This window comes from Somniosus microcephalus, chromosome 13 (assembly GCF_052327205.1).
Source record: "Somniosus microcephalus isolate GS21.2 chromosome 13, FLI_Smic_1.0, whole genome shotgun sequence".
NCBI classification, from domain to species: domain Eukaryota; kingdom Metazoa; phylum Chordata; class Chondrichthyes; order Squaliformes; family Somniosidae; genus Somniosus; species Somniosus microcephalus.
Genome location: NC_140999.1, coordinates 151095095 through 151117807, shown reverse-complemented (window position 1 = coordinate 151117807; position 22713 = coordinate 151095095). Strand labels below are relative to the sequence as shown.

The window sequence follows — 22713 nt, the reverse complement described above, 5'->3', positions numbered from 1 at the left end:
TCTGCTTATTTTTACCCAAAACTCTACTCTGCTCTAGAGCCTCAACACTTCTCTCGCTGCTTTTAAATTTACTCTTTCCTGAATCCTCCCACCTCCCCTTTCATTAGTTTAAAGCCCTGTCTACTGCCCTATTAGGTTCGCCAGAGCACTGGTCCCAGCAGCAAGTCGCACACTGGCCTTTCACGAATAAAACAATTCTATTTCTAAACAAGTATGGGAATTTCCACAGGGCTTCTCCTGCTCCAGCAAAAGCTCTTTTTAAGGGGCAAAATGCAGTGGATTAAAAAAAACTGTCGTAAGAGGTTTGTTTTTTGGTTGGCGCGTGGGGGGTGGGGGCTGCAACAGGTGAATATTCTGGTCACCATTATAACATACAGCAATATGGCAGACCAATCATAATTGTATCATACTATTTTTATAGATGTGATCAGTAAAGATGAAAAAAAGTGTCAAATAGCAAAAACTACATTCTACAAATATACAAACATAAACTACTTGCATTTATATAGTTTTTGAACAAAGAAAAATGTCCCAAGATGCTTCACAGAGATGCAATCAGACTAAAATGGACTCTGTGCCAAAGAACGACATATTACGAGGGGTGGCCAAAAGCTTGGTCAACGAGTAGGACTTTGAGGAGGAGTAGGAGGTGGACATCCAGAGTGGTTAAGGGAGAGAATTCTGACAGCTGAAGCCACAGCTGCCAATGCTGAGTCAAAGGGAGGGAGGGATGCAGGAGAGGCCAGAGTGAGAGCAACAGAGAGTTCTTTGGCGGGGTGGGTGCGAAGGGTTTGTGGGTGTCGGTTTGGAGGAATTTAGAGATAGGGAGAAGTGAGGCCACGAAGAAATTTTAACATGAAAATGAGATTTTTAAATTGGGAGACTTTGGGGGAACAGGAGCTAATGTGGGTCAGCAAGGACAGGAGTGATGGGTGAGCAGAACTTGGTGCAGGATAGGATACAGGCAGCAGAGATTTGGATGAGCTGAAGTTTACAGAAACTGGAGAAGCGGAGGCCAGGAGAACATTTGAAGAGTCAATTCTGGAAGTGGCAAAGACATGGATAAGAGTTTCAGCAGATGGGCTGAGGCAAGGGCAGAGATGAGAAAGAGGAGCAAGCCAAGAATAAATCCTTGGACGTTTCCAGAGGTATCAGGGCAGGGCTGGAAAGAGAAGTCATTTCTGGAGATACTCTGGCTAGGACTGGATAGGCAAAAGTGGAACCAACCAAGGTCAGATCCACAGAGCTGGACAATGAAGGATGGTGTGGTTAATCATGTCAAAGGATGCTGAGAGAGAGAGATGAAGATGGAAAATGCATCATGGTCACAGACACAGCAAATGTCATTTGTGTATGGCCATTTCAGGATTGCCACCACCCACCCGCCTCCCCCTTCCCGTCACCCTTAATCAGAAAATACAAAGCAGCAATTTGATGTGCACCACGCATGAAAATCAATCCCAACACACAACTGAGTCAGCAACCCATGGGATCACTTCAGCTGGTACAATGAAAGTGGCACCAAATGGGTTAAAGGTATCCAAAATACATGTTTTGTGTCTTTTTAATAGATATAAAAAGCTTGCCATTTGAAAGACTTCATTCAATCATAGGCTGACATTTCAATGCAGTACTGAGGAAATGCTGCATTGTACAGGGTGCTGTCTTTCAGATGAGATGTTAAACAAAGGACCGTGTCCCCTCAAGTGTGTGTAAAAGATTCCATAGCACTATTCAAAGAGCAGAGGTTTACAGACCAACATTTATCCTTCAACCAACACCCTTAAAAAAACAAATTATTTGGTTGTTTTTTTAATCTCACTGCTGTTGTGCATAAACATTGCCTACATTACAATAGTGGTTACATTTCAAAAAGTACTTTAATGGCTGTGAAGCACTTTGGGATGTCCAGAGATTGATAGACCTTAAAAGCAAAATTAATCTAATATTAAACTAAAAATAGTTCTCCCTGAAGTATGGCTTTTTGGTGTAGTAAAAGATCCTCAGGGTTCATATGGAATCCTGACCTAAAAACCATTCAGCTCACATCTCACCTTGTGCTTTAATGCGTAGTTTACTGGTGAGGACATTAGAATATTGGTCAGGCATGCCTTAAAGCAAGCAGATTTACACTTGTTTAGTACAGGAAACTTTGGTTTATCCGGAGGTTAACTGTCCGGAATGCTCGAGCCACCGGCAAAATTCAGGAGTCGGTTCAGTAAGTTTTTTTTCTTTTCGTTGCTTTTTTTCCCCCCCACTAGTCAGGCTCTGCAAGGTCTAGCTAAAGCTGTTGCTTAGCTACAGAGACGCTTGCAAGCTACGGCCAACTGTTTAGAAGCTGTTGCTAAGCAACAGGGTTTGTTGCTAGATATGGAGCTCAAAAGCTTCCGTATGTTTTAACATTAGCGCTGGTTTGTCCGGCAGTTTTGATGGGACGGCAACAGCTCGGTCCCGGATATCTCAGTTTCCTGTAACAGATATCTAGACAGAATGTTCTTGACTCACTTTAACAACTATAATTCCCCTTAATGCGCAGGTGCATTTAAAGTTAGATAAGTACATGAGCAACAAAAGAATAGGATATTTTGATGGGGTGAGATGAAGTAAATAGAGCGAGAGGAGGCTCGTGTGGAGCGTAAAGACCGGTTGGGCTGAATGGCCTGCTTCTGTGCGAGAAATTCAATGTAATTTTATGTATCAGAAAATGTGCTGTCATTTTTCTACAATTCCTTCTAAATCAGCTGCTCTAGATGAAGCCATACATCAAGGAAGGCAGATGTCATGGAAAACTATCATGGGTCAGATCTCCAATTTTAGATCCTGCAAAGATAATCAGCACACCTAGAGAATTGTTTCTATCCAAATCTGCCTGTGGAGGATTTCTGCCCATTAGTGGCAAGCAGGACAAATATCCTTTGCTTAACTGCATGCATCCACAAATATGCTTTTACACTATCATTGTTAAGTAATCTTAACACACCTTTCCTTCATGTCATATACAGTCTACTTCTATTAATCCAAAGTTAATGCAATTAACTAAAACAGTAGAATGGAAGAATGGTTACAGCACAGAAGGAGGCCATATGGCCCATCGAGCCCATGCCAGCTCTCTGCAAGAGCACTTCAGCTAGTCCCATTCCCCCGCCCGTCTTATGCCCGCCGATCTCTCACTCACAGGAAGCATTTTTGCATGATTGAAATTCAAATTAACAGATAATTCAAAATAAACATCTTAGAATTAGGAGGAGGAGACTACAATGGGAGTTTAATTGAGAGATTTTACTGACTAATTTCAAAATGATTCTTTTATTGGTAGATCGTTATTAAAAGAACAAAAAGAGGTTCAGAGAATTTTTTTGTAGCATGGGTGTTGTTCGGACATAGCATGCTCCACCAGAAACAGCAGTGCAAGTAGAAAATAGAATAGCTTTTAAGAGAAGTAGACAAATATTCGAAAAATAAAAAGTTTAAAGTGCATGGGAAAAGCGACTAATTGGATGGCTCTTTCAGAGAGTTGGCACAGGCATGATGGGTTGAATGGCTTTTTTTGTGCTGTCAAATTCTATAACTCTATGGTGCTGTGAAATTCTATGACCCTATGAACATTTGGCCCCATTACAATGGTAAATGCCTTAGTTCCCCATTTGAAATCTTGTGATTTGTCATTCTAATGTAGGTAACAGTACATTCACTTTCCTTGTTTGTGTTCTCCTTAAGCAACTGTATCGTCTGCCACATTTTTTTTTTTTTTTAAAAACCTCCATTATAAATTTCTCAATAAATACAATGAAGGTGGGAAAAGGGGTTTAAAAAACCCAACATTCCACGTCACAGTGCTCCAAAATCCCATCTTTATGCTTATGAGCTTCCAGGGGCAGCTTACCAGATAGGCGGGAATTTACGATGCATAACTGGGAGCCTAGGGGGAAATGCCACAGTCCAATTCTACACCATTCCTTCCTTATTCGTACCCATTCAGGTCATCAACCTGAAATGTTAACTCTGTTTTTCTCTCCGCAGATGTTGCCTGACTTGCTGAGTGTTTTCAGCATTTTCTGTTTTTATTTCAGATTTTCAGCATCTGCAATATTTTGCTTTAGGATTTTCTAGCCTGATTTCAGACCTGAAAATAATTTCAATAGGAATGGAAAAACATAAATGTATATTAAAAGTTAATCTTTCTGACATCTCGATTTCCAAAAGGATATTGATGGGGATACTTTCCTTTTAAGAACTATCGCAGTCATTGGTTTAGAGAAGCTTCATATTTATTGCATCATTCAGAATTAGTGATAAAACATACCATCATGTAATGAAGATTAAGAAATATTAACCCATACTACAATTTTTTAATATGAGGTATGTACAGGAGCCTAGCAGGGTAAATGAATGCAGCTTTGTGAATGGCAATGACTTTGATCCAAATCCAAATCTCCGGCATAGATCTAACCAGGGACTTCCCAAATCAATATCTATTTGAATATGTGAGCACATAGCCTGAACCTGAGCTTAAATTTCAGGAAGGGCAGCCTCCTCTATCTGCACTGTGGGGTTTCTGTGATTTCTGTGAAAGTAAACATATTGAATGTTTGGACTATAATATAATCAAATAAGCTTTGCCATAGACTTAAAAATGATAGCATTATTTCCTGAAGCTTTGAACCAACACTATTTCTCCCCTCATCCCAAAAAACAAACACATTTCAATGAAATGAACTCAACTATTCTTCAGGACCTTTGATAATCTTGGCTTGAAGTGGCACACTCCTGGTTTGCCTGACAAAATAGAGAGATAACTGAGAAAAGGTAAACCTGCGCTTTGAAGAATTTACACAAGGCACCGCCACAGTTGCAAAATTTCCGTGACAAAATCCAAGAGAACCTGCTCTGACTCAGAGATCCTCACTCTACCCAAAGTAGCACCAGTCTGAGCCAATATCAACACAAACACTTAATATGATAACTAATCAAAAAATTGTTTCACCTATTTATGCCCCGTCCAATTTTGCTGTGTCATTACCTACTTCTCCCAATGATTTGTTGGGCATTATTAAATCAGTCCACAATAACATTAATAGCCTTTACACAACTTTCTTGTGTCCCTGGCAGGATATCCCTGGCTCATCTACCCACCCATATAAAATGCGCATTCAGGGTTGCGAGGACCTGAGCTGTTGAAAAAAATGCTTTTTAAAAAGACCTAGTTGAGCTGTGCTAGATTAATTTAGAGGCCATTTTATAAGTTTTTTTGTGTGCTTTGTTTTCCTGCTGTCCACTTAGCTGGTCAGATACCTTTGTGGTCATTGTTGAGCCACCATCATTAAAAAGTCCTATCTACATTTCCCCCATATCTTCTACCTACAGTTTCCTGAAATATTCCATACAATTCCAATACCCGCCATCTGATGACACATGTTCCTAATCCTTTACAAAAGCACAAGTCCTACACACAATTTCAATGCAGCAAAATGTTTTGTTCCGTTGAAACAACTCCGAATTCCAGCTCTGTTGGAAATTGTTTGCTCTATTCTTTAGAATTTGTAAAATCTCAGCAAATTAAAATTTTTGCCGTCTATTAAATTACTCACCCTGTGTGAAACAGGAGTTTAAAATGTGCGTTTAGAGGAGATTGATTTCCCTTGGGTGCCCAGAACCAATCCCTGGAGCCCCAACTACACATTCAGTGATCAAAAGGAAAACTTTTCAAAAAAAATTCACAAAATTACAATTGAAAACCTTTATTTAAAATCGAGATTCTTACTTTACCGTCAAAGTAAAGGCATTTGGAAATAAATTATTAAATGTTTTATCCTTCAATAACTTTGCACATTACCTTTATACTTACACAAGATGTATATATATTTATTTATTTATGTGTATATGAAGAATATCTTTGCCCAAGCAGCAAATTGGCCATTAGGAAGCTGGATATTCTGAATGGTGCACAAGTGAAGCAGGAATGAAAGATTGTAAATTACACTGTTGGGAGGTACAGTAAGTGTGTAGATGAGAGGAGAATGTTAAAGGGATGTAGACAGACTATGCGAGTCAGAAAAACTACAGCAGATGGAGCTCAATGTGGGGGAAGTGCGAGGTCATTCACTTTGGAGCCAAGACAAATTTGAATATTTTCTTAACAGCAAGAGACTAGGAGCTGTGGAAAAGCAAAGGGATTTGGGTGTCCAAGTAGAAAAATCACTAAAAACTAGTGCACAGGTACACAAAGTAATCCAAAAGACTAATGCCTTGATCACACAGGGTCAGGAATACAAAGGGGAGGACGTTGTGCTTCAGTTGTACAGAGCCTTGGTCAGACCCCATCTGGAGGACTGCATCCAGTTCTGGGAACTAAACTTCAGGAAAGAGAAACTGACCTTGGAAGGGGGTATAGAGCAGATTCACCAGAATTATGCAAGGGCTTAAAGGGTTAAATTAGGATGACAGGTTGCAGAAACTTGGCTTGTATTCCCTTGAGTTTAGAAGATTGAGGGGTGATCTACTCAAAGTGCTTATAATGATAAAGGGTTTTGATACAGGGTAGATACAGAAAACCATTTTGTCTAGTGCAGGTATCCAGAACAAGAGGGCATAATCGTAAAATTAGAGCCAAGTCATTTACAGTTGTGAAATCAGGAAACATTTTTCCAAACGAGCGATGGTGGAAATCTGAATTCTTCCCCAAAAGGCTGTGGATGCTGGGTCAATTGAAATTTTCAAGACTGAAATTAACAGATTTTTGTTGGGTAAGGGCATCAAGCAGTATGGAACAAAGGCAGGTAAATGGAGCAGAGGTACAGATTGGATTGCCAACCCACTAGGATTGGCCTGGAGTCAAATTTCTTTTGAACACTTTGTTTATTAGTTATAAAAATATTGGACATGGGGTGGGGGGGAAGGCTATTGACCGAGAGTGAAGTATCATTCAATTGGGTGATAAAGAATCTATTCACTTTCCAATTGGTGTAGCAAGGTAGCACCATGAGGATGGACATGTCGGGCGACCAATGGTGGGAGTGTGGGGCCGGGCTGTTTGGAAGCAGGAGATCAAACCTTCAGGAATATGTCCAACCCGAGTTAGAAACCCTAGGTACAGGTCAGCCATTACCTAACTGAATAAAGGAACAGACTGGAGGGGCTGCATAGCCCATGTTCCTAAACCACTTGTGCCATAATTTCCTCGGACTTCTGCACCATAAAACAACAATAGCAAGTTTCCAAGAAATCCTGGGCCATTGTCCACAAATTTTTAAACTGATCTGTCAAATAAACAACGCCAGGGTTCTCACTTGAAATTACTTGTAAATCAACCAATGATTCATTCCAAAAATGCAGAACAATTACACTTACTAGCCTAGCCTTAATCTTACATAAGCCTGCATTTTATTTTACATGTTATAATGTTCCTTATAAAATTGCCACAGCAACATGCAAGATTCACAAGTATTACAAAAACACACAATTATATTGTAACTACATTTTAGGAAGAGCACTGGCTGTTCCTCACTTGAGTGTGCTCAAATATAATTCACTGTTGGAATACTCAAAACTTAAACAACATTAAATATTTCATGGACTCCCACTCCTGGAGACCAGGTCTGTTCTTCCCAGAACAAGAAAACAGTAAACACTTAAACTCACTTCTGCCCTTAAGTAGGGATCCACCACATTTACACCTTTTTCCAACACGTGACAAATATGAAAAGACTGCTTTGATTTTACAACAGTAAATTATTTAATCCAGTGAACAACTTACTTGCCAAAGTACAAAATTGTCTCAGGTTTTATTGCCCCGTCAAGATGAAGATGAAGCTCCACCTGTAACAAAAACACATGACAATATTGTGTTAGAAATAAGGGCCTGGAATTATATTTGAGCACACAGTCAAAGACGAGCAGTGCCACCGCGGGATGAGATTTGCTTGCACCCATAAAAAGATCGCAGGCAGTGCCGTTATTTTGGTGCTGCTTGCTGATTTGAATGATTGCAGCGCACAGCTGAGCGACCAACAAGCTGCTTCAGGCTGTGCATTCAGCAGGAGGCCCAATGTAGCATGGCTGCAGCATCTCTGGAGCGAGGCTGCCTTTTCTTAAAGCAAGGCTGTCATTTTAGAAAGTAGTCTCGAACTCTTAAAGGGGAACTGCCTTCTGAAAAAAGGCAGTTTTTTTATTAGTTTATGGGATGTGGGCATCGCTGGCAAGGCCAGCATTTATTGCCCATCCCTAATTGCCCTTGAGAAGGTGGTGAGCCGCCTTCTTGAATCGCTGCAGTCCGTGTGGTGAAGGTACTCCCACAGTGCTGTTAGGTAGGGAGTTCCTGGATTTTGACTCAGCGGCGATGAAGGATCGATGATATACTTCTAAGTCAGGATGGTGTGTGACTTGGAGGGGAACTTGGAGGTGGTGGTGTTCCCATGCGCCTGCTGCCCTTGTCCTTCTAGGTGGAAGAGGTCGCGGTGTTTGGGAGGTGCTGCCGAAGAAGCCTTGGCGAGTTGCTGCAGTGCATCTTGTAGATGGTACACACTGCAGCCACGGTACGCCGGTGGTGGAGGGAGTGAATGTTTAAGGTAGTCGATGGGGTGCCAATCAAGCAGGCTACTTTGTCCTGTATGGTGTCGAGCTTCTTGAATGTTGATGGCGCTGCACTCATCCAGGCAAGTGGAGAGTATTCCATCACACTCCTGACTTGTGCCTTGTAGATGGTGGAAAGGCTTTAGGGAGTCAGGAGGTGAGACACTCGTCGCAGAATACCTAGACTCTGACCTGCTCTTGTTGCCACAGTATTTATGTGGCTGGTCCAGTTAAGTTTCTGGTCAAATGGTGACCCCCCAGGATGGTAATGCCATTAAATGGCATGGGGTGGTGGTTAGATGCTCGCTTGTTGGAGATAGTCATTGCCTGGCACAAATGTTACCTGCCACTTATCAGCCCAAGCCTAAACGTTGTCCAGGTCTTATTGCATGCGGGCATGGACTGCTTCATTATCTGAGGAGTTGTGAATGGCACTGAACACTGCAGTCATCAGCGAACATCCCCATTTCTGACCTAGCCTTGGAGCTCAACTGCCTTCTGGAAAAAAACATTAAAAATCATTCCAAGCTACACGGTCTTCAGCATGTAAAAAATGGTAAAAGTGCTTCAGCCCTAACAAATGGCTCAGCAAGTCAGGGAAAGGGCACCAAAGATCTCGCACGCAGCACTCCAAAAGTGGAAGAGCGGTCCTATACCCACAAGGGGCCAGGAGACCCTCCAGAAAGGAGGATGTGGGACCACATCGCCGAGGCCATCACTGCCAGCAATGTCACCTCCAAGACCTGCCTCCAGTGCCCAAAAAAGTTTCATAACCTCAGACCAGTGGTCAAGTTCAGTGAATGCATCTTCAAAAGCTATCTCCTACCAACTGCATCACTAGCCTCACACTCTGCTCAATGCATGACCCCACCCCACCCCCAATTCACACACCTACCAACAATCTCTAGGGCACACCTCCATTCCTAGCTTCACCTCACCCCCTTGGAGGAGACGGTGCTGACCATTCTTGGCAGGGGCATGGCTGAGCCCTTGGCCAGCAGCGGGGCTGAAAGAATACAACATGCTGGTATCCTCCTACGTTATTATCCTCCTTCTCACATCCCACTTCCCCCTTATCCCACAATCTCTTCTGAGATACAAGCTGCACATTGGGAAAGCATGCAGCTCGCTTTCCCAATCTCCCCTCACCACAACCCTTGTGCCTTCCCAAGAAATGCAGCCTGCCCAGCCAATGGTTGGCCAAGAGGAGGGAGAGGAGAGTGAAGAAAAAAGTCGTCACTCGATTTGACACTCCCAGCCACCAGCTCAAGGTCATCCTGCAAGGCCATCTGCAGCATCCCCCACTGAAAGTCAGCAGCCTTCCACCAGCCAAGCTGCAACCACTGGGGTAGCACTATGTCTTCTCTTCAGCAGTCCCTCGGAATCGAGGAGGACTTGCTTCCACATTAAAAAATGAGTTCACAGGTGACTGATGAGTCCAATGCGGGAACTACAGTCTCTGTCACAGGTGGGGCAGATGGTGGTTGAAGGGGGCGGGTGGGTGGGGTGCTTGGGTTGACGTGCGCTCCTTGCGCTTGGCTTCTGCTTGCTCCCGGCGAAGAGTCTCGAGGTGTTCGGCGCCTTCCCGGATGCTTCTCCACTTTGTGCGGTCTTGGGCCAGGAATTCCCAGGTGTCGGTGGGGATGTTACACTTTTTCCAAGGAGGCTTTGAGGGTGTCCTTGAAGCATTTCCTCTGCCCACCTGGGGCTCTCTTGCCGTGCCGGAGCTCCGAGTAGAGCGCTTGTTTTGGGAGTCTCGTATCGGGCATGCGGACGATGTGGCCCGTCCATCGGAGCTGATCAAGCGTGGTCAAAGCTTCGGTGTTGACCTAAGCAAGAACACAGACGTTGGTGCGCCTATCCTGCCAATGGATTTGCAGGATCTTGCGGAGGCAGCGTTGGTGGTACCTCTCCAGTGCTTTGAGGTGCCTGCTGTATATGGTCCATGTCTCCGAGGCATACAGCAAGGCGGGTATCTCTGTTGTTCTGTAGACCATGAGCTTAGTGCTGGGTTTGAGGTCCTGGTCTTCAAACACTCTCTTCCTCAGGCGACCGAAGGCTGCACTGGCACACTGAAGACGGTGTTGGACTTCGTCGTCGACATCTGCCCTTGACAGTAGGCTCCCGAGGTATGGAAAGTGGTCCACGTTGTCCAAGACCTTGTCGTGGATTTTGATAATCGGGGGGGGCAGTACTGTGTGGCGGGGGCAAGTTGGTAGAGGACCTTTGTCTTATGGATGTTTAGTGTAAGGCCCATGCTCTCGTACGCTTCGGTGAAGGTGTTGACAATGGTTTGGAGTTCGAGCTCCGAGTGAGCGCAGACGCAAGCGTCGTCTGCATACTGCAATTTGACGACAGAGGATGGGACGACCTTGGATCTGGACTGGAGGCGACGGAGGTTGAACAGTTTCCCCGTTTGTTCTGTAAATTAGCTCCACTCCAGTGGGGAGCTTACTGAGGGTGAGATGGAGCATTGCAGCAAGGAAGTTCGAGAAGAGCGTTGGTGCGATGACACAGCCTTGCTTGACCCCGTTTCGTAGGTGAATTGGGTCTGTGGTGGAACCGTTGGTCAGGATCACGGCTTGTATGTCATCGTGAAGCAGGCGGAGGATGGTGACAAAACTTGAGGGCAGCCGAATTTGAGGAGGACACTCCATAATCCCTCACGGTTGACAGTGTCGAAGGTCTTTGTGAGATCAAAGGAGGCCATGTACAGCGGTTGGCGCTGTTCCCTGCATTTCTCTTGTAATTGACATGCGGTGAAGATCATGTCCATTGTACCCCTTAGTGGGCGGAATCCGCATTGTGACTCTGGGAGGAGCTCTGCGGCCACTGGGAGAAGGCGATCGAGGAGGATTCTTGCGATGACTTTCCGTGGCAGACAGCAGGGAAACTCCTCTGTAATTACTGCAATCGGACTGGTCACCTTTCTTGAAGATGGCATCACTAGGATAGGCAAAGGCACATGCAAGACAGTCACTAAGGGAATGCAAAGGGTGATTAGTTGATTTCTTGATGTCATATTGGAAGTATAAATGGATAAAGTTGGATTGGAAAGTTTGCTTTGCATTCTGGCCAAGATGACGCTGTGATAGTCAGTAACAGAGGGAAGGTAAGGTATGGGGCAAATATTGAAAGGGGAATTGGGGTTGTGGTCATAGAGTCATAGAGTCATAGAGTAATACAGCACGGATAGAGGCCCTTCGGCCCATCGTGTCCATGCCGGCCATCAAGCCCTGTCTAATCTAATCCCATATTCCAGCATTTGGCCCGTAGCCTTGTATGCTATGGCATTTCAAATGCTCATCCAAATGCTTCTTAAATGTTGAGGGTTTCTGCCTCCACAACCCTTTCAGGCAGTGAGTTCCAGACTCCAACCACCCTCTGGGTGAAAAAGTTCTTTCTCAAATCCCCTCTAAACCTCCCGCCCTTTACCTTGAATCTATGCCCCCTAGTTATTGACCCCTCTACTAAGGGGAAAAGCTCCTCAGCATCCATCCTATCTATGCCCCTCACAATTTTGTACACCTCAATCATGTCCCCCCTCAGCCTCCTCTGCTCCAAGGAAAACAAACCCAATCTGCCCAGTCTCTCTTCATAGCTGAAGCGCTCCAGCCCTGGTAACATCCTGGTGAACCTCCTCTGCACCCTCTCTAACGCGATCACATCTTTCCTGTAGTGTGGCGACCAGAACTGCACACAGTATTCCAGCTGTGGCCTAACCAGTGTTTTATACAGCTCCATCATAACCTCCTTGCTCTTATATTCTATGCCTCGGCTAATGAAGGCAAGTATCCCATATGCCTTTTTTACCACCTTATCCACCTGTTCCGCCGCCTTCAGGGATCTGTGTACCTGCACACCCAGATCCCTCTGACCCTCCGTCTTGCCTAGGGTCTTTCCCTTCATTGTGTATTCCCTTGCCTTGTTAGACCCCCCAAAGTGCATCACCTCGCACTTTTCCGGGTTAAATTCCATTTGCCACTGTTCCGCCCATCTGACCAACCCATCTATATCGTTCTGCAGACTGAGGCTACCCTCCTCGCTATTTACCACCCTACCAATTTTAGTATCATCCGCGAATTTACTGATCATACCCTTTACATTCATATCCAAGTCATTAATGTAGACCACAAACAGCAAGGGACCCAGCACCGATCCCTGTGGTACCCCACTGGCCACAGGTTTCCAGTCACAAAAACAACCTTCGACCATCACCCTCTGCCTTCTGCCACTAAGCCAGTTTTGTATCCAATGTGCCAAGGCACCCTGGATTCCATGGGCTCTTACCTTCTTGACCAGTCTCCTGTGCGGGACTTTATCGAAGGCCTTACTGAAATCCATGTATACCACATCCACTGCGTTACCCTCATCCACACACCTAGTCACCCCCTCAAAAAATTCAATCAAATTAGTCAGACATGATCTTCCCTTGACAAAGCCATGTTGACTATCCCTGATTAATCCTTGCCTCTCCAAGTGGAGACAAATTTTGTCCCTCAGGATTTTTTCCAGTAATTTTCCTACCACTGATGTTAGGCTCACTGGCCTGTAGTTCCCCGGTTTTTCCCTACTACCCTTCTTGAATAATGGTACTACATTAGCGGTTCTCCAGTCCTCTGGCACATCCCCTGTGGCCAGAGAGGTCCTGAATATATGTGTTAGAGCCCCCGCAATCTCCTCCTTTGCCTCACACAGCAGCCTGGGGTACATTTCATCCGGGCCTGGGGATTTATCCATTTTTAGGCCAGCTAAAACCGCCAATACCTCCTCCCTCTCGATGTTAATATGTTCGAGCATATCACAGTCCCCCCGCCCTATTTCTATGTCTACATCGTCCTTCTCCATAGTGAAAACAGATGCAAAAAATTCATTTAGAACCCCTCCTACATCTTCCGGCTCCACACACAGATTGCCACTTTTGTCCCTAATGGGCCCTATTTTTTCCCTAGTTATCCTTTTACCCTTAATATACTTATAAAACATCTTCGGATTTTCCTTTATTTTGCTCGCCAGTGTTATTTCATGGCCCCTCCTTGATCTCCTAATTTCTTTTTTAAGTATCCCCCTGCACTTTTGGTACTCCTCTAGGGCTTCCTCCGTCTTTAGCCTTTTGTATCTACCAAAAGCCCTCCTTTTTTTCCTAATCCATTCCCGTATATCCCCTGACATCCACGGTTCCCTGTGGTTTTTGGAACCACTCTTGACATTTATGGGAACATGTTGCCCTTGTATGATCTCAATCTCCCTTCTGAAAGCCTCCCATTGCTCCGATGCGGATTTTCCTACAAGTAGCTGATCCCAGTCCATTTTGGCCAGATCCTGCCTTATCCTATTAAAATCGGCCTTCCCCCAATTTAGAACCTTTATTTCCGGCCCATCCCTGTCCTTTTCCATGACCACCTTAAATCTTACCATATTATGGTCACTATCACCAAAGTGCTCACCTACTAGCACTTTTTCCACTTGGCCGGCCACATTCCCTAGAATTAGGTCCAGTACCGCCCCCTCTCTTGTAGGACTTTCTACATGCTGGCTCAAAAAGCTCTCCTGGATGCACTTTAAGAATTCTACACCCTCTGAGCCTTTCACACTTTGACTATCCCAGTTAATATTGGGGAAGTTGAAATCCCCCATTATTATTACCCTATTATTTGCACATTTCTCTGAGATTTGCCTACATATCTGTTCCTCTATTTCCCCCTGACTGTTTGGAGGCCTATAGTACACTCCCAGCAAAGTGCTTGCCCCCTTTTTGTTTTTAAGCTCCACCCATATGGCCTCATTAGAGGACCCTGCTAATATATCATCCCTCCTTACTGCAGTAATTGACTCCTTAATTAATATTGCGACACCCCCTCCTCTTATACCTCCCCCTCTGTCTCGCCTGAAGATTCTGTACCCCGGAATATTGAGCTGCCAGTCTTGCCCCTCCCTCAACCATGTCTCCGTGATAGCAACAATATCATACTCCCATGTGTTTATCAACACCTTCAGTTCATCCACCTTATTTGCAAGACTCCTTGCATTAAAATAGATGCCATCCAGCCTTGCCCTTATATATTTGCCCTGTCTACCAAGCTGACTTGTTTTTTCCTCCATAATTGGCAGCACATCCCCCCCTATTTCAGCTTCCCTCTGTATCCCATCCCCCTGCCAAGTTAGTTTAAACACCCCCCGACAGTGCTAGCAAACCTCCCCGCAAGGATATTTGTCCCGCTCTGGTTCAGGTGCAACCCGTCCGACTTGTACAAGTCCCACCTTTCCCAGAAGCAGGCCCAGTGATCCAGGAAAGTAAAACCCTCCCCCCTACACCAACTCTTTAGCCACGCATTCATCTGCTCTATCCTCCCATTCCTATACTTACTAGCACGTGGCACTGGGAGTAATCCAGAGATTACACCCTTTGAGGTCCTGCCCTTTAATCTGTTACCTAGCTCCCTAAATTCTTGATGCAGGACCTCATCCCTCTTTTTACCTATGTCGTTGGTACCAATGTGGACCACGACCACTGGCTGTTCACCCTCCCCCTCCAGAATGCCCTGCAGCCGCTCAGTGACATCCTTGACCCTGGCACCAGGGAGGCAACAAACCATCCTGGAGTCACGTTTGCGGCCACAGAAACGCCTATCTGTTCCCCTTACTATAGAATCCCCTACCACTATTGCTCTCCCACTCTTTTTCCCCCCCTCCTGGGCAGCAGGAGCACCCCCAGTGCCAGGAAGTTGGCTGCTGCTGCCTTCCCCTGGTGAGTCATCCCCCTCAACAGTATCCAAAGCGGTATACCTGTTTGAAAGGGGGATGTCCGCAGGGGTTCCCTGCACTACCTGCCTGCCTTTGTTGCTCCGCCTGATGGTCACTCCCTGTGCTGCCCTACCCTGAGGCGTGCACAACTCGCTAAACGTGGTATCCACGAGCCTCTCAGCATCGCGCATGCTCCACAACCCATCCACCCGCAGCTCGAGCGCCGCAATGCGGTCTACAAGTAGCTGCAGCTGGATGCATTTCCCGCACACATGGTCGTCAGGGACACTGGCAGCGTCCCTGATTTCCCACATGGAGCAAGAGGAGCAGAACACGGGTCTGAGCTCTCCTGCCATGACTTACTCCTTTAATTAATTTAAAAATTAATTCAATACCCCAGATACAGATATACTGGCAGATGATTTGATCCCAGATAGAAAGGGGCTATCTGGGTTGCCTCCTCCTCTTCGGCTTCCTCCCTTTGCTGCCTCTACTTCATCTCCATATGCCCTACAGTACTATGAGCAAGTAGTCTTCTCAGAGGCACACTACTGCAGATGCTGGAAATCTGAAACAAACAGAAAATGCTGGAAACACTCAGCAGGTCAGGCAGCATCTCAACCCGAAACGTTAACTCCCTCTCCACAGATGCTGCCTGACCTGAGTATTTACAGCATTTTATATCTTCTCAGAGGCCTTCCTTTACCATTCAAAACCTTGCAAGCATCTAGCAGCACTCCCTGTACACTAACCACTTTTTGAAATGTATTGCACCAAGCCACTACTTCGATAAAATATTTAGAAAAAGTCCAAAAGCTGAAATTAAAACTTACCTAAAGATGTATGTGTCCCTTTAAGAACCGCTGACAGCACCTCTGCAGTGCTGCTGCATGCACGTTCTTCTGTTCGTGGTTAGGAGGGGACACTACGGCGTGCGGCGACATTCAAAATCGCAGTCGTGCATCAAATCAGGCGTTGCACACCGATTGACGTCACGATCTGCACATTTGAATTTGAGAGGTGAGCACTGGCTAGCGATCTCACCAAAATGGCGGCCACCACGTCCCGTGCCAGCCGGCATTTTTTTGCAGAAAGACGGTGTTAACGGTTGGCAGTCAGGCAGGGAATTTCTCGGCCATAATTCCTAGACAATTAGTATAAATATGGAAGAGGATAACTACAGTCATTGCTATCCATCTAAAACCATTAAATGCATAATAAAAAGTGTGCTTCTCTGGCAATCACATTTACCAATAATGTTCACATGGCCTTTATCATTGCTAGAAAGCATTGCACAATGTCTGTTTCTAGCTTCAGGGACCAGTGATGAAGATAGTCTAGCTGGGAAAGGGTAAACATGCTCAGAATATTTCAGATCATAAATATCTTGTAACAAATCACAAGTGCATAACAAAGCAAAAGAAAATTTGCTTTAATCCTAAAACAATAAAATTAATTGTTCCTATTTTCCTGCAATTATCTAAATCAGTGAACTGACTAATAATAAGTTAGCTTTCTATGCACACTAATTTCAACCAGTAATACAGAAGCATTTCTTCTGACCCTTGTATTCTACAGTACCTTGTTTACACAAGTCTCCAATTTAGTATGTACTTCACTATGAAGAAGTTTCATTAGGCCAGGAGAGTGAAGGGAAGTGGGGGAGGGAAGGCTTGTGAGCACTGGGACTACAGGTGGTGCAAGGCTCAGCAGAGTGTAACTGATATGAGAGTGAGACTGTAACTAGTGCTTGGGCTCCAGCTATTCACAATCTATATCAATGATTTGGATGAGGGGACTAAGTGTAACATTTCCAAATTTGCTGATGATACAAAGCTAGGTGGCAGTGTCAGTTGTGAAGAGGATGTGAAGAGGCTTCAAGGGGATCTCGACAGACTCAGTGAGTGGGCGAGAACATGGCAGATGGAATATAATGTGGATAATGTGAAGTCATCCACTTTGGTAGAAAAAACAGAAAGGCAGAGTATTTCCTCATTGGTGAAAGATTGGGGAATGCAGATGCTGAGAGAGATCTGGGTGCCCTTGTACATGAGTCATTGAAAGTGAATGTGCAGGTGCAGCAAGCCATTAGGAAGGCAAATGGTATGCTGGCCTTCATTACAAGAGGATTTGAGTACAGGAGTAAAGAAGTCTTACTCCAATTATATAGGGCCTTGGTGAGACCACACCTGGAGTACTGTGTACAATTTTGGTCTCCTTACCTAAGGAAGGATATACATGCCATAGAGGGAGTGCAACTAAGGTTCACGAGATTGATTCCTGGGATGGCGGGACTGTCGTACGAGAAAAGATCGAGTAAACCAGGCCTGTATTCTCTTTAATTCAGAAGAATGAGGGGGGATCTCATTGAAGCATACAAAATTATTACAGGGCCTGATAGAGTGGATGCTGGGAGAATGTTTCCCTTGGCTGGGGAGTCTAGAACCAGGGGCCACAGCTTCAGGATAAAGGGTAGGCCATTCAGGACTGAGAGGAGAAGAAATTTCTTCACACAGAGGGTGGTGAATCTTTGGAATTCTCTACCCCAGAAGGCTGTGGAGGCTCAGTCATTGGGTATATTCAAAACAGAAGTCGATAGACTTCTGACTAGTAAGGGCATCAAGGGATATGACGATAGGGCCGGTGAATGGAGTGGAGGCAGAAGATCAGCCATGATCTCATTGAATGGTGGAGCAGGCTCGAAGGGCCTACTCCTACTTCTTATGTTCTTGTGAGAGTTCAGAGTCTTACCTGATCAACTCTGATCATTAAATCATTAAAATTCTTCCTACATTACAGCCAGATCCTGGCAGCAATGTTGCTGGCATTGACCTCCTCTGCCACCTCTCGCCACTCTTGCAGGGACAGTGTCGAGACCCACTACGGCAGCCCCCACCCCCACCCCAGGTGGAAGGAGCACATCTCTCCCTCCTATTCACCCCTGCACCAGGATCTCCAATACATCAGAGAATCTAGGTGCCCTTGCAGCGCCAGAGTGTCAATTTTCGCTTCTATCGTCTGGCGTTAACAGGGTGGTAATGGCCTCAAAATGGAGTTGGTTGCTATACCGCCCCATTAACACCAACGAAGAGGCCAGCGATGTCTTGAAAGGAGCCCAACGCTGGGTTCCTGAAGTGTCGACCTCTCTGACAGTAGGTTCCTTTTAATATACAAATCTTAGGACCCCCTTGCCATTTTAGGTCGGAACTGTCGGAGTGTGCGACATGCACACTCTGACCAGTTCCACAGATGGTGGAGCCAGAAGCCCTGCCAAGGTAAGTTTGCAATTTATTTTTGTGGAGCACTTGCTCCTGCGAGCCCCACAAAAATAATCTGGGCCACTGTCACTTTGGGACCCCCATCCTTTGTAACACCCCCTCACCGGCTGCCTCAAAACACACACACACTTACCTTTCTGGTGGTTGGGGCGGCTTGATATTGAATGGCCTTAACCTGACGAGCTGCATCAGGACACCCGTTTAGCACCCCACAGCTCGCCAGACTGATGTAAATAAAGCCAGTGCCTCAAAATCACGAGTACAGGCAATCGACCGGCAACTCATCCAGTCGCCCAGAAGTCGATTTTGATCCCTAGATCTTTTTGCCATTTTGACTGTTGTAAAGTGAATTAAAATCAATTCCAGTTGCCTGCATCTTCCCTTTGAGCTAGCATTGCCAACACGCAAGGATTTCCTGGAGTCTCCAGGAATTGAAGATTAATCGCTTGGACACAGCTGCGAGCAACCCCAGGAGAAAAAAAGTGCATTTTCCCATTTTTTTTGGAATACTTTCCTTCATTAGTTATAAAAATACTGGAGAAGGGGTTTAAAAAAAAATAGTTTGATTGGACCAGGTGGTTGGAAGCTGGAGGTCATGTTATGAAACTTTCAGGAATATGGCCAACCAGAGATGGCAATCGTACTTGGAACACCTTCCCTTTGAAATGCAAGTTGCTTTAAATTGAGTCAGGGAGGTCGGATTTCCCTGCCCCAATTAGACAAGCTGCCAAGCTCGCCTGCTGCAACCACGTGAGGCACGAGCAGCAAAACCGCTCGTCTCTCTGGCCCACCTGTTTGGTTGCTAAAAGCAATTGCTGCACGCAAATCCCGATCGAAACACTAATACGATAGCAAAATACTGCGGATGCTGGAAATCCGAAACAACAGGAAACGCTAGAAAAACTCAGCAGGGGACCCGAAACGTTGACTCCGTTTCTCTCTCCACGGATGTTGCCTGGCCTGCTGAGTTTTTCCAGTGTTTTCTGTTGATATCCCGATCGAAAGCCGGATTAAATGGATTTCGCCCCCCAGTGGATCATTCTAAAACAAGTTTAAAATTGCACTTTGATGAATGCATGGGACAAGATACCAAAATACACGACAGGATTCTGTGATTTGGCAATGCTGGTTGCAGTATAACTCTGGAGTCAAGCCCACCTCTGGAGGGAAGCATGCGAGATCCCAGCCCCAGAGAAAGTAGTCTCACACTGTTGAGAGATTAACTCCAACACGTGTCAAACCTTCTTAAATGTACACTGGAACCAATTAATCCCCATTAGCAAAGCATTTAAATTTTAAATGCTGGCCTGGGAGGTTTGTGTATGACCAGAAGCACCCAAGTGTTGACTTCTCTGCAGGGTAGGTGGTAGAAACAGGATCATGGTTAGAACTCAACATGCAGGCGCTGGATTCCAACTCAAGACCAGCATTTGCAATTTAATTACATCATTACTCAATCCTTCATCCGGATTTTCTCTTAATAATGATTTAGCAACTAACAGAAATACCCATTGCAAAAGGTTCCTAAAAGCATACTTGACACAATTTCACATTGCTTTCTATTCCAGTTACATGTACCGAGTTCCTCGTTTTCTTTTAAAATATCATACACGCGCTAAATATTGGACAAGGGCTATAATCCTGAAGGAATAAAGTTAATGGTTGCTATTTTGGACATTAATCTCCAGTAGGGTTACAGAGCCAACCAATCTGTCCAGCTGTGTGCCGAAACGAGAGGCTGCACTAAAAAGTGAGCACCGAGCAGTGAAATGACCTGAAGCAGACTCTGACTAAGCGAAACATTTTCGGTTTTGAATTTAGCAAACGTTTAGATCACAGCCAAACCAGGTATTCATTTTCAGACGAAAAAAAGCCCTCCTTTGGTTCAGTATCCATTGTTTTACCTTAAGTTATGGTAAAGCGTTCAGCAATAAAAACAGGATTAAAGTTACATTAGTAAAGCCGGTGAAGCTTAACTAGACAAAGCCCTGCTCGCGTTTCTTACCCTGGCTTTGTTGAATGTCTGGATATTGTTGGTTGAGTTGTGGGCCATGTCGAAACTATTCATGTTTCCCCCCCCAGTGAGTGTGATGGCTTCGGAGACGCAAAGACTAGCTGGGTTCCCCCCCTCCCCTTTTTCCTGTTGGACGACCAACAAACAACCCAACTTCCCGTCACCTATGTCCATTTTATAGACTTTAGTCCCGCCTTGGTTCCGCCCACCAGCCCAACACCAGAGTCTGTTGTTCCAATTCTAATCCTCCGCGGCTTTCCGCACACACCGCCCAAACGGCAGTAGTACACTTCTTGATTCATTAATAAATCTCGACATTTGTACACAAGTTATATTAGCAGCTCCCAATAGACACAATCGGAAAATAAAGGCAATGCTAGCTCACTATTGGAATGAAAGGCTTTGTATGAAACGTATCCCGGCTGCCACTGTTACATCATCAAAAAGCGAACCTGCATAAGTCAGTGTTAAGCAACTGAGCTACCCTGAGTAACACCGGGCTAAATTCAAGACTATAAACTGACCCCAGATCCCTGTGGATACACAGTTTTTGCCAGCAAGGACCTGGAGTCTTCAGGTACTTGTTCTTTTCTCCATCAGACCACCACCCAGTGTGCCTTGAATCATTTGGCTGGCAAGTCCACGAGTGCAGCTCTTATTCTGGCACTGAGAGACAGAAGGGAGGATTTTAACGCTGCCCACCTGGCGGAGACCGTGTGTGTGTGTGCACGCAATTAAAATGGCTGCAGCAACTTCGAGCCTGCTGCCTTCCTGCAGGATGCAATTTAACCTCCTTTGACAAGGAACTTGCCGGAAAACAGTGGGATCCTTCTTTAAATATGCAAATCGGGCTCCAACCATGTCATCGGGGCCTGACTGCAATTTTAACCTAAGGGCTGCGAGGGAAGCCGTAGTGGCTTTCATGTCATGCCAACCTTGCCGGTAAGCAAATCTGGAACCAGAATGGGCCCAAAAAGGTAATGTTAAATTTGTTTTATTTCCTTGTGGGCCAGGATTTGCAGGCATGCTCCTCCAGGCCCCACAACAAAACATTGTGCCTCCCCTGTCCCAGGCCTCCCTCCACTGACTACGATGCCCTTCCAAACCCCCCTCCTAAGCAATTACTTGACTGCTGGTTTGCGGTCCGCCTCGGGCCCTGCTTGCACGACACCCACCAGAAGTTAAAATCTGGACTAGAGTCATACCTAGCACAACAGCCATGTTCGCGCCCGGGTGGCCCTGGAGATGGAGCACGCGGTGTCCGCCGGCATGCTCGAGGCCTTCAGTGACTGGTGGGCGCCCCGGGGTCTGGAGTGCATCATCACCCTGGCCAATCAAATTTTAATTTAATTTGTTAAGTTTTATTTAAAGTTTTATTAGTTACAGTTGATTTGTTTAAAAACCCATACCTAGCACAAAGGAAGATGGTTGTGGTGGTTGGAGGTCAATCATCACAGCCCCAGGATATCGCTGCTGGAGTTCCTCAGGGCAGTGTCCTAGGCCCAACCATCTTCAGCTGCTTCATCAATGACCTTCCTCCAACATAAGGACAGAAATGGGGATGTTCGCTGATGACTGCACAGTGTTCAGTGCCATTCACAACTCCTCAGATAATGAAGCAGTTTATGCCTGCTTGTAACAAGACCTGGATGACGTTCAGGCTTGGGCTAATAAGTAGCAGGTAACATTTGCGCCACAGAAGTGCCAGGCAATGACTATCTGCAACAAGTGAGAGCCTAACCATCGTCCCTTGCCATTCAACAGCATTACCATCACTGAATCCCCCTCCATCAACACCCTGGGGGTCACCATTGACCAGAAACTTAACTGGACCAGCCACATAAATACTGTGGCAACAAGAGCAGGTCAGAGGCTGGTGGTGGACCATTAAACAACTAACGGGAGGAGGAGACACCAAGAATATCCCCATCCACAATGATGGTGGAGCCCAGCACGTGAGTGCAAAAGACAAGGCTGAAGCATTTGCAACCAACTTCAGCCAGAAGTGCTGAGTGGATGATCCATATTGGCATACTCCCAAGGTCCCCACCATCACAGAAGCCATTCTTCAGCCGATTCAAATCACTCCACGTGATATCAAGAAATGGC

At 45.4% G+C, this 22713-nt stretch overlaps 1 protein-coding gene across 2 annotated transcripts in view; it reads right to left on the bottom strand.

Moving 5' to 3' along the window:
• The window catches only part of LOC147108662 (adenosine deaminase-like), an 83562-nt gene extending 62444 nt beyond the window's left edge, over positions 1 to 21118 (bottom strand). Inside the window, exons 1-2 of one of the 2 annotated variants that reach the window (XM_086005359.1) lie at positions 20596 to 21118; positions 7754 to 7815 (exon numbers count right to left, since the gene is read on the bottom strand). In XM_086005359.1, the coding sequence (XP_085861485.1) occupies positions 7754 to 7815; positions 20596 to 20778 (245 nt within the window). In that variant the 5' untranslated portion in view covers positions 20779 to 21118. The remainder of the gene's footprint in view (positions 1 to 7753; positions 7816 to 20595) is intronic. The other variant, XM_086005358.1, reaches the window with a different exon arrangement.
• Between the last annotated feature and the right edge of the window lie 1595 nt (positions 21119 to 22713).